Source organism: Myxine glutinosa, chromosome 14, assembly GCF_964187855.1.
Source record: "Myxine glutinosa chromosome 14, kmMyxGlut1.1, whole genome shotgun sequence".
Taxonomy (NCBI): Eukaryota; Metazoa; Chordata; class Myxini; order Myxiniformes; family Myxinidae; genus Myxine; species Myxine glutinosa.
In genome coordinates, this window is record NC_136274.1 from 85,426,947 (window position 1) to 85,439,427 (window position 12,481).

General features: G+C 36.6%; 1 protein-coding gene across 1 annotated transcript in view; it reads left to right on the plus strand.

Moving 5' to 3' along the window:
- LOC137439986 (uncharacterized) overlaps window positions 1–12,481 on the plus strand; it is a 285,564-nt gene that overhangs the window by 152,736 nt on the left and 120,347 nt on the right. Inside the window, exon 8 of the mRNA XM_078768016.1 lies at window positions 11,741–11,870. Coding sequence (XP_078624142.1) covers window positions 11,741–11,870 — 130 coding nt within the window. The remainder of the gene's footprint in view (window positions 1–11,740; window positions 11,871–12,481) is intronic.

Consider the following 12,481-nt stretch of genomic DNA (forward strand, 5'->3'; position numbering starts at 1 on the left):
TTCCCCTTATTCATGTATCTTTGTTGTTATTTTGTCCAGGTTGATGGTTTCTTTCCACTTCTTCACGTATCTTTGTTGTTATTTTGTCCACGTTGATGGTTTCTTTCCCCTTCTTCATGTATCTTTGTTGTTATTTTGTCCAGGTTGATGGATTCTTTCCACTTCTTCATGTATCTTTGTTGTTATTTTGTCCACGTTGATGGTTTCTTTCCCCTTCTTCATGTATCTTTGTTGTTATTTTGTCCAGGTTGATGGTTTCTTTCCCCTTCTTCATGTATCTTTGTTGTTATTTTGTCCAGGTTGATGGTTTCTTTCCCCTTCTTCATGTATCTTTGTTGTTATTTTGTCCATGTTGATGGCTTATTTCCCCTTCTTCATGTATCTTTGTTGTCATTTTGTTCAGGTTGATGGTTTCTTTCCCCTTCTTCATGTATCTTTGTTGTTATTTTGTCCATGTTGATGGTTTATTTCCCCTTCTTCATGTATCTTTGTTGTTATATTGTCCATGTTGATGGTTTCTTTCCCCTTCTTCATGTATCTTTGTTGTCATTTTGTTCAGGTTGATGGTTTCTTTCCACTTCTTCATGTATCTTTGTTGTTATTTTGTCCAGGTTGATGGTTTCTTTCCCCTTCTTCATGTATCTTTGTTGTTATTTTGTCCATGTTGATGGTTTATTTCCCCTTCTTCATGTATCTTTGTTGTTATTTTGTCCAGGTTGATGGTTTCTTTCCCCTTCTTCATGTATCTTTGTTGTTATTTTGTCCAGGTTGATTCTTTCTTTCCCCTTCTTCATGTATCTTTGTTGTGATTTTGTCCAGGTTGATGGTTTCTTTCCCCTTCTTCATGTATCTTTGTTGTGATTTTGTCCATGTTGATGGTTTATTTCCCCTTCTTCATGTATCTTTGTTGTTATTTTGTCCAGGTTGATGGTTTCTTTCCCCTTCTTCATGTATCTTTGTTGTTATTTTGTCCAGGTTGATGGTTTCTTTCCCCTTCTTCATGTATCTTTGTTGTTATTTTGTCCAGGTTGATGGTTTCTTTCCCCTTCTTCATATATCTTTGTTGTTATTTTGTCCAGGTTGATGGTTTCTTTCCACTTCTTCACGTATCTTTGTTGTTATTTTGTGCAGGTTGATGGTTTCTTTCCACTTCTTCACGTATCTTTGTTGTTATTTTGTCCAGGTTGATGGTTTCTTTCCACTTCTTCACGTATCTTTGTTGTTATTTTGTCCAGGTTGATGGTTTCTTTCCCCTTCTTCATGTATCTTTGTTGTTATTTTGTCCAGGTTGATGGTTTCTTTCCACTTCTTCACGTATCTTTGTTGTTATTTTGTGCAGGTTGATGGTTTCTTTCCACTTCTTCACGTATCTTTGTTGTTATTTTGTCCAGGTTGATGGTTTCTTTCCACTTCTTCACGTATCTTTGTTGTTATTTTGTCCAGGTTGATGGTTTCTTTCCCCTTATTCATGTATCTTTGTTGTTATTTTGTCCAGGTTGATGGTTTCTTTCCACTTCTTCACGTATCTTTGTTGTTATTTTGTCCACGTTGATGGTTTCTTTCCCCTTCTTCATGTATCTTTGTTGTTATTTTGTCCAGGTTGATTGTTTCTTTCCCCTTCTTCATGTATCTTTGTTGTTATTTTGTCCAGGTTGATGGATTCTTTCCACTTCTTCATGTATCTTTGTTGTTATTTTGTCCACGTTGATGGTTTCTTTCCCCTTCTTCATGTATCTTTGTTGTTATTTTGTCCAGGTTGATGGTTTCTTTCCCCTTCTTCATGTATCTTTGTTGTTATTTTGTCCAGGTTGATGGTTTCTTTCCCCTTCTTCATGTATCTTTGTTGTTATTTTGTCCATGTTGATGGTTTATTTCCCCTTCTTCATGTATCTTTGTTGTTATATTGTCCATGTTGATGGTTTCTTTCCCCTTCTTCATGTATCTTTGTTGTCATTTTGTTCAGGTTGATGGTTTCTTTCCACTTCTTCATGTATCTTTGTTGTTATTTTGTCCAGGTTGATGGTTTCTTTCCCCTTCTTCATGTATCTTTGTTGTTATTTTGTCCATGTTGATGGTTTATTTCCCCTTCTTCATGTATCTTTGTTGTTATTTTGTCCAGGTTGATGGTTTCTTTCCCCTTCTTCATGTATCTTTGTTGTTATTTTGTCCAGGTTGATTCTTTCTTTCCCCTTATTCATGTATCTTTGTTGTTATTTTGTCCAGGTTGATGGTTTCTTTCCACTTCTTCACGTATCTTTGTTGTTATTTTGTCCAGGTTGATGGTTTCTTTCCACTTCTTCACGTATCTTTGTTGTTATTTTGTCCAGGTTGATGGTTTCTTTCCACTTCTTCACGTATCTTTGTTGTTATTTTGTCCAGGTTGATGGTTTCTTTCCCCTTATTCATGTATCTTTGTTGTTATTTTGTCCCGGTTGATGGTTTCTTTCCACTTCTTCACGTATCTTTGTTGTTATTTTGTGCAGGTTGATGGTTTCTTTCCACTTCTTCACGTATCTTTGTTGTTATTTTGTCCAGGTTGATGGTTTCTTTCCACTTCTTCACGTATCTTTGTTGTTATTTTGTCCAGGTTGATGGTTTCTTTCCCCTTATTCATGTATCTTTGTTGTTATTTTGTCCAGGTTGATGGTTTCTTTCCACTTCTTCATGTATCTTTGTTGTTATTTTGTCCACGTTGATGGTTTCTTTCCCCTTCTTCATGTATCTTTGTTGTTATTTTGTCCAGGTTGATGGTTTCTTTCCCCTTCTTCATGTATCTTTGTTGTTATTTTGTCCAGGTTGATGGATTCTTTCCACTTCTTCATGTATCTTTGTTGTTATTTTGTCCATGTTGATGGTTTCTTTCCCCTTCTTCATGTATCTTTGTTGTTATTTTGTCCAGGTTGATGGATTCTTTCCCCTTCTTCATGTATCTTTGTTGTTATTTTGTCCAGGTTGATGGTTTCTTTCCCCTTCTTCATGTATCTTTGTTGTTATTTTGTCCATGTTGATGGTTTATTTCCCCTTCTTCATGTATCTTTGTTGTTATTTTGTCCATGTTGATGGTTTATTTCCCCTTCTTCATGTATCTTTGTTGTTATATTGTCCATGTTGATGGTTTCTTTCCCCTTCTTCATGTATCTTTGTTGTCATTTTGTTCAGGTTGATGGTTTCTTTCTACTTCTTCATGTATCTTTGTTGTTATTTTGTCCAGGTTGATGGTTTCTTTCCCCTTCTTCATGTATCTTTGGTGTTATTTTGTCCATGTTGATGGTTTATTTCCCCTTCTTCATGTATCTTTGTTGTTATTTTGTCCAGGTTGATGGTTTCTTTCCCCTTCTTCATGTATCTTTGTTGTTATTTTGTCCAGGTTGATTCTTTCTTTCCCCTTATTCATGTATCTTTGTTGTTATTTTGTCCAGGTTGATGGTTTCTTTCCACTTCTTCACGTATCTTTGTTGTTATTTTGTCCACGTTGATGGTTTCTTTCCCCTTCTTCATGTATCTTTGTTGTTATTTTGTCCATGTTGATGGTTTATTTCCCCTTCTTCATGTATCTTTGTTGTTATTTTGTCCACGTTGATGGTTTCTTTCCCCTTCTTCATGTATCTTTGTTGTTATTTTGTCCAGGTTGATGGTTTCTTTCCCCTTCTTCATGTATCTTTGTTGTTATTTTGTCCAGGTTGATGGTTTCTTTCCCCTTCTTCATGTATGTTTGTTGTTATTTTGTCCAAGTTGATGGATTCTTTCCACTTCTTCATGTATCTTTGTTGTTATTTTGTCCAGGTTGATGGTTTCTTTCCCCTTCTTCATGTATCTTTGTTGTTATTTTGTCCAGGTTGATGGTTTCTTTCCACTTCTTCACGTATCTTTGTTGTTATTTTGTGCAGGTTGATGGTTTCTTTCCACTTCTTCACGTATCTTTGTTGTTATTTTGTCCAGGTTGATGGTTTCTTTCCCCTTCTTCACGTATCTTTGTTGTTATTTTGTCCAGGTTGATGGTTTCTTTCCCCTTATTCATGTATCTTTGTTGTTATTTTGTCCAGGTTGATGGTTTCTTTCCACTTCTTCACGTATCTTTGTTGTTATTTTGTCCACGTTGATGGTTTCTTTCCCCTTCTTCATGTATCTTTGTTGTTATTTTGTCCAGGTTGATGGTTTCTTTCCCCTTCTTCATGTATCTTTGTTGTTATTTTGTCCAGGTTGATGGATTCTTTCCACTTCTTCATGTATCTTTGTTGTTATTTTGTCCACGTTGATGGTTTCTTTCCCCTTCTTCATGTATCTTTGTTGTTATTTTGTCCAGGTTGATGGTTTCTTTCCCCTTCTTCATGTATCTTTGTTGTTATTTTGTCCAGGTTGATGGTTTCTTTCCCCTTCTTCATGTATCTTTGTTGTTATTTTGTCCATGTTGATGGTTTATTTCCCCTTCTTCATGTATCTTTGTTGTCATTTTGTTCAGGTTGATGGTTTCTTTCCCCTTCTTCATGTATCTTTGTTGTTATTTTGTCCATGTTGATGGTTTATTTCCCCTTCTTCATGTATCTTTGTTGTTATATTGTCCATGTTGATGGTTTATTTCCCCTTCTTCATGTATCTTTGTTGTCATTTTGTTCAGGTTGATGGTTTCTTTCCACTTCTTCATGTATCTTTGTTGTTATTTTGTCCAGGTTGATGGTTTCTTTCCCCTTCTTCATGTATCTTTGTTGTTATTTTGTCCATGTTGATGGTTTATTTCCCCTTCTTCATGTATCTTTGTTGTTATTTTGTCCAGGTTGATGGTTTCTTTCCCCTTCTTCATGTATCTTTGTTGTTATTTTGTCCAGGTTGATTCTTTCTTTCCCCTTCTTCATGTATCTTTGTTGTGATTTTGTCCAGGTTGATGGTTTCTTTCCCCTTCTTCATGTATCTTTGTTGTGATTTTGTCCATGTTGATGGTTTTTTTCCCCTTCTTCATGTATCTTTGTTGTTATTTTGTCCAGGTTGATGGTTTCTTTCCCCTTCTTCATGTATCTTTGTTGTTATTTTGTCCAGGTTGATGGTTTCTTTCCCCTTCTTCATGTATCTTTGTTGTTATTTTGTCCAGGTTGATGGTTTCTTTCCCCTTCTTCATGTATCTTTGTTGTTATTTTGTCCAGGTTGATGGTTTCTTTCCACTTCTTCACGTATCTTTGTTGTTATTTTGTGCAGGTTGATGGTTTCTTTCCACTTCTTCACGTATCTTTGTTGTTATTTTGTCCAGGTTGATGGTTTCTTTCCACTTCTTCACGTATCTTTGTTGTTATTTTGTCCAGGTTGATGGTTTCTTTCCCCTTCTTCATGTATCTTTGTTGTTATTTTGTCCAGGTTGATGGTTTCTTTCCACTTCTTCACGTATCTTTGTTGTTATTTTGTGCAGGTTGATGGTTTCTTTCCACTTCTTCACGTATCTTTGTTGTTATTTTGTCCAGGTTGATGGTTTCTTTCCACTTCTTCACGTATCTTTGTTGTTATTTTGTCCAGGTTGATGGTTTCTTTCCCCTTATTCATGTATCTTTGTTGTTATTTTGTCCAGGTTGATGGTTTCTTTCCACTTCTTCACGTATCTTTGTTGTTATTTTGTCCACGTTGATGGTTTCTTTCCCCTTCTTCATGTATCTTTGTTGTTATTTTGTCCAGGTTGATGGTTTCTTTCCCCTTCTTCATGTATCTTTGTTGTTATTTTGTCCAGGTTGATGGATTCTTTCCACTTCTTCATGTATCTTTGTTGTTATTTTGTCCACGTTGATGGTTTCTTTCCCCTTCTTCATGTATCTTTGTTGTTATTTTGTCCAGGTTGATGGTTTCTTTCCCCTTCTTCATGTATCTTTGTTGTTATTTTGTCCAGGTTGATGGTTTCTTTCCCCTTCTTCATGTATCTTTGTTGTTATTTTGTCCATGTTGATGGTTTATTTCCCCTTCTTCATGTATCTTTGTTGTTATTTTGTCCATGTTGATGGTTTATTTCCCCTTCTTCATGTATCTTTGTTGTTATATTGTCCATGTTGATGGTTTCTTTCCCCTTCTTCATGTATCTTTGTTGTCATTTTGTTCAGGTTGATGGTTTCTTTCCACTTCTTCATGTATCTTTGTTGTTATTTTGTCCAGGTTGATGGTTTCTTTCCCCTTCTTCATGTATCTTTGTTGTTATTTTGTCCATGTTGATGGTTTATTTCCCCTTCTTCATGTATCTTTGTTGTTATTTTGTCCAGGTTGATGGTTTCTTTCCCCTTCTTCATGTATCTTTGTTGTTATTTTGTCCAGGTTGATTCTTTCTTTCCCCTTATTCATGTATCTTTGTTGTTATTTTGTCCAGGTTGATGGTTTCTTTCCACTTCTTCACGTATCTTTGTTGTTATTTTGTCCACGTTGATGGTTTCTTTCCCCTTCTTCATGTATCTTTGTTGTTATTTTGTCCATGTTGATGGTTTATTTCCCCTTCTTCATGTATCTTTGTTGTTATTTTGTCCAGGTTGATGGATTCTTTCCACTTCTTCATGTATCTTTGTTGTTATTTTGTCCACGTTGATGGTTTCTTTCCCCTTCTTCATGTATCTTTGTTGTTATTTTGTCCAGGTTGATGGTTTCTTTCCCCTTCTTCATGTATCTTTGTTGTTATTTTGTCCAGGTTGATGGTTTCTTTCCCCTTCTTCCTGTATCTTTGTTGTTATTTTGTCCAGGTTGATGGTTTCTTTCCCCTTCTTCATGTATGTTTGTTGTTATTTTGTCCAGGTTGATGGATTCTTTCCACTTCTTCATGTATCTTTGTTGTTATTTTGTCCAGGTTGATGGTTTCTTTCCCCTTCTTCATGTATCTTTGTTGTTATTTTGTCCAGGTTGATGGTTTCTTTCCCCTTCTTCATGTATCTTTGTTGTTATTTTGTCCAGGTTGATGGTTTCTTTCCCCTTCTTCATGTATCTTTGTTGTTATTTTGTCCAGGTTGATGGTTTCTTTCCCCTTCTTCATGTATCTTTGTTGTTATTTTGTCCAGGTTGATGGTTTCTTTCCCCTTCTTCATGTATCTTTGTTGTTATTTTGTCCAGGTTGATGGTTTCTTTCCCCTTCTTCATGTATGTTTGTTGTTATATTGTCCAGGTTGATGGTTTCTTTCCCCTTCTTCATGTATCTTTGTTGTTATATTATCCAGGTTGATGGTTTCTTTCCACTTCTTCACGTATCTTTGTTGTTATTTTGTCCAGGTTGATGGTTTCTTTCCACTTCTTCACGTATCTTTGTTGTTATTTTGTCCAGGTTGATGGTTTCTTTCCACTTCTTCACGTATCTTTGTTGTTATTTTGTCCAGGTTGATGGTTTCTTTCCCCTTCTTCATGTATCTTTGTTGTTATTTTGTCCAGGTTGATGGTTTCTTTCCCCTTCTTCATGTATCTTTGTTGTTATTTTGTCCAGGTTGATGGTTTCTTTCCCCTTCTTCATGTATCTTTGTTGTTATTTTGTCCATGTTGATGGTTTCTTTCCCCTTCTTCATGTATCTTTGCTGTTATATTGTCCATGTTGATGGTTTCTTTCCCCTTCTTCATGTATCTTTGTTGTTATTTTGTCCAGGTTGATGGTTTCTTTCCCCTTCTTCATGTATCTTTGTTGTTATTTTGTCCAGGTTGATGGTTTCTTTCCCCTTCTTCATGTATCTTTGTTGTTAATTTGTCCAGGTTGATGGTTTCTTTCCCCTTCTTCATGTATCTTTGTTGTTATTTTGTCCAGGTTGATGGTTTCTTTCCCCTTCTTCATGTATCTTTGTTGTTATTTTGTCCAGGTTGATGGTTTCTTTCCCCTTCTTCATGTATGTTTGTTGTTATATTGTCCAGGTTGATGGTTTCTTTCCCCTTCTTCATGTATCTTTGTTGTTATATTATCCAGGTTGATGGTTTCTTTCCACTTCTTCACGTATCTTTGTTGTTATTTTGTCCAGGTTGATGGTTTCTTTCCACTTCTTCACGTATCTTTGTTGTTATTTTGTCCAGGTTGATGGTTTCTTTCCACTTCTTCACGTATCTTTGTTGTTATTTTGTCCAGGTTGATGGTTTCTTTCCCCTTCTTCATGTATCTTTGTTGTTATTTTGTCCAGGTTGATGGTTTCTTTCCCCTTCTTCATGTATCTTTGTTGTTATTTTGTCCAGGTTGATGGTTTCTTTCCCCTTCTTCATGTATCTTTGTTGTTATTTTGTCCAGGTTGATGGTTTCTTTCCCCTTCTTCATGTATGTTTGTTGTTATATTGTCCAGGTTGATGGTTTCTTTCCCCTTCTTCATGTATCTTTGTTGTTATATTATCCAGGTTGATGGTTTCTTTCCACTTCTTCACGTATCTTTGTTGTTATTTTGTCCAGGTTGATGGTTTCTTTCCACTTCTTCACGTATCTTTGTTGTTATTTTGTCCAGGTTGATGGTTTCTTTCCACTTCTTCACGTATCTTTGTTGTTATTTTGTCCAGGTTGATGGTTTCTTTCCCCTTATTCATGTATCTTTGTTGTTATTTTGTCCAGGTTGATGGTTTCTTTCCCCTTCTTCATGTATCTTTGTTGTTATTTTGTCCAGGTTGATGGTTTCTTTCCCCTTCTTCATGTATCTTTGTTGTTATTTTGTCCAGGTTGATGGTTTCTTTCCCCTTCTTCATGTATCTTTGTTGTTATTTTGTCCAGGTTGATTCTTTCTTTCCCCTTCTTCATGTATCTTTGTTGTGATTTTGTCCAGGTTGATGGTTTCTTTCCCCTTCTTCATGTATCTTTGTTGTGATTTTGTCCATGTTGATGGTTTATTTCCCCTTCTTCATGTATCTTTGTTGTCATTTTGTTCAGGTTGATGGTTTCTTTCCCCTTCTTCATGTATCTTTGTTGTTATTTTGTCCATGTTGATGGTTTATTTCCCCTTCTTCATGTATCTTTGTTGTTATTTTGTCCATGTTGATGGTTTCTTTCCCCTTCTTCATGTATCTTTGTTGTTATTTTGTCCAGGTTGATGGTTTCTTTCCCCTTCTTCATGTATCTTTGTTGTTATTTTGTCCAGGTTGATGGATTCTTTCCACTTCTTCATGTATCTTTGTTGTTATTTTGTCCATGTTGATGGTTTCTTTCCCCTTCTTCATGTATCTTTGTTGTTATTTTGTCCAGGTTGATGGTTTCTTTCCCCTTCTTCATGTATCTTTGTTGTTATTTTGTCCAGCTTGATGGTTTCTTTCCCCTTCTTCATGTATCTTTGTTGTTATTTTGTCCAGGTTGATGGTTTCTTTCCCCTTCTTCATGTATGTTTGTTGTTATTTTGTCCAGGTTGATGGATTCTTTCCACTTCTTCATGTATCTTTGTTGTTATTTTGTCCAGGTTGATGGTTTCTTTCCCCTTCTTCATGTATCTTTGTTGTTATTTTGTCCAGGTTGATGGTTTCTTTCCCCTTCTTCATGTATCTTTGTTGTTATTTTGTCCAGGTTGATGGTTTCTTTCCCCTTCTTCATGTATCTTTGTTGTTATTTTGTCCAGGTTGATGGTTTCTTTCCCCTTCTTCATGTATCTTTGTTGTTATTTTGTCCAGGTTGATGGTTTCTTTCCCCTTCTTCATGTATCTTTGTTGTTATTTTGTCCAGGTTGATGGTTTCTTTCCCCTTCTTCATGTATGTTTGTTGTTATATTGTCCAGGTTGATGGTTTCTTTCCCCTTCTTCATGTATCTTTGTTGTTATATTGTCCAGGTTGATGGTTTCTTTCCACTTCTTCACGTATCTTTGTTGTTATTTTGTCCAGGTTGATGGTTTCTTTCCACTTCTTCACGTATCTTTGTTGTTATTTTGTCCAGGTTGATGGTTTCTTTCCACTTCTTCACGTATCTTTGTTGTTATTTTGTCCAGGTTGATGGTTTCTTTCCCCTTATTCATGTATCTTTGTTGTTATTTTGTCCAGGTTGATGGTTTCTTTCCACTTCTTCACGTATCTTTGTTGTTATTTTGTCCAGGTTGATGGTTTCTTTCCCCTTCTTCATGTATCTTTGTTGTTATTTTGTCCAGGTTGATGGTTTCTTTCCACTTCTTCACGTATCTTTGTTGTTATTTTGTGCAGGTTGATGGTTTCTTTCCACTTCTTCACATATCTTTGTTGTTATTTTGTCCAGGTTGATGGTTTCTTTCCACTTCTTCATGTATCTTTGTTGTTATTTTGTCCAGGTTGATGGTTTCTTTCCCCTTATTCATGTATCTTTGTTGTTATTTTGTCCAGGTTGATGGTTTCTTTCCACTTCTTCACGTATCTTTGTTGTTATTTTGTCCACGTTGATGGTTTCTTTCCCCTTCTTCATGTATCTTTGTTGTTATTTTGTCCAGGTTGATGGTTTCTTTCCCCTTCTTCATGTATCTTTGTTGTTATTTTGTCCAGGTTGATGGTTTCTTTCCACTTCTTCATGTATCTTTGTTGTTATTTTGTCCACGTTGATGGTTTCTTTGCCCTTCTTCATGTATCTTTGTTGTTATTTTGTCCAGGTTGATGGTTTCTTTCCCCTTCTTCATGTATCTTTGTTGTTATTTTGTCCAGGTTGATGGTTTCTTTCCCCTTCTTCATGTATCTTTGTTGTTATTTTGTCCAGGTTGATGGTTTCTTTCCCCTTCTTCATGTATGTTTGTTGTTATTTTGTCCAGGTTGATGGATTCTTTCCACTTCTTCATGTATCTTTGTTGTTATTTTGTCCAGGTTGATGGTTTCTTTCCCCTTCTTCATGTATCTTTGTTGTTATTTTGTCCAGGTTGATGGTTTCTTTCCCCTTCTTCATGTATCTTTGTTGTTATTTTGTCCAGGTTGATGGTTTCTTTCCCCCTTCTTCATGTATCTTTGTTGTTATTTTGTCCAGGTTGATGGTTTCTTTCCCCTTCTTCATGTATCTTTGTTGTTATTTTGTCCAGGTTGATGGTTTCTTTCCCCTTCTTCATGTATCTTTGTTGTTATTTTGTCCAGGTTGATGGTTTCTTTCCCCTTCTTCATGTATGTTTGTTGTTATATTGTCCAGGTTGATGGTTTCTTTCCCCTTCTTCATGTATCTTTGTTGTTATATTGTCCAGGTTGATGGTTTCTTTCCACTTCTTCATGTATCTTTGTTGTTATTTTGTCCAGGTTGATGGTTTCTTTCCACTTCTTCATGTATCTTTGTTGTTATTTTGTCCAGGTTGATGGTTTCTTTCCCCTTCTTCATGTATGTTTGTTGTTATTTTGTCCAGGTTGATGGTTTCTTTCCACTTCTTCATGTATCTTTGTTGTTATATTGTCCAGGTTGATGGTTTCTTTCCACTTCTTCATGTATCTTTGTTGTTATTTTGTCCAGGTTGATGGTTTCTTTCCACTTCTTCATGTATCTTTGTTGTTATTTTGTCCACGTTGATGGTTTCTTTCCCCTTCTTCATGTATCTTTGTTGTTATTTTGTCCAGGTTGATGGTTTCTTTCCCCTTCTTCATGTATCTTTGTTGTTATTTTGTCCAGGTTGATGGATTCTTTCCACTTCTTCATGTATCTTTGTTGTTATTTTGTCCACGTTGATGGTTTCTTTCCCCTTCTTCATGTATCTTTGTTGTTATTTTGTCCAGGTTGATGGTTTCTTTCCCCTTCTTCATGTATCTTTGTTGTTATTTTGTCCAGGTTGATGGTTTCTTTCCCCTTCTTCATGTATCTTTGTTGTTATTTTGTCCAGGTTGATGGTTTCTTTCCCCTTATTCATGTATCTTTGTTGTTATTTTGTTCAGGTTGAGGGCGTCTCGCTCTCACGACTCGCTCCTCGCTCCTGGAATTGAACCTTTGGAGATAAACGCCAATGAGGACGCCGTCATCCGCCCCGTACATGGCTCATTGTCCGGCCAGGACAACTGCTTCGAGGTGGTTTTACCTTTCTCTCTTCCTGTAATCTCTACCTCTTCGTTGTTCAATGTCCCAGGTGCCTTTGTAATGGAGATCATGAGTCGGGAGACATTCCTAAATACAGTAGCAATAAAAGTGAACACACAGAGCGCAGGTGTTGGAGCATGTGGAGTAAACACACAGAGCGCAGGTGATGGAGCATGTGGAGTAAACATACAGAGCGCAGGTGATGGAGCATGTGGAGTAAACATGCAGAGCGCCGGTGATGGAGCATGTGGAGTAAACATACAGAGCGCAGGTGATGGAGCATGTGGAGTAAACATACAGAGCGCAGGTGATGGAGCATGTGGAGTAAACATACAGAGCGCAGGTGATGGAGCATGTGGAGTAAACATACAGAGCGCAGGTGATGGAGCATGTGGAGTAAACATACAGAGCGCAGGTGATGGAGCATGTGGAGTAAACATATAGAGCGCAGGTGATGGAGCATGTGGGGTAAACATACAGAGCGCAGGTGATGGAGCATGTAGAGTAAACATACAGAGCGCAGGTGATGGAGCATGTGGAGTAAACATACAGAGCGCAGGTGATGGAGCATGTAGAGTAAACACACAGAGCGCAGGTGATGG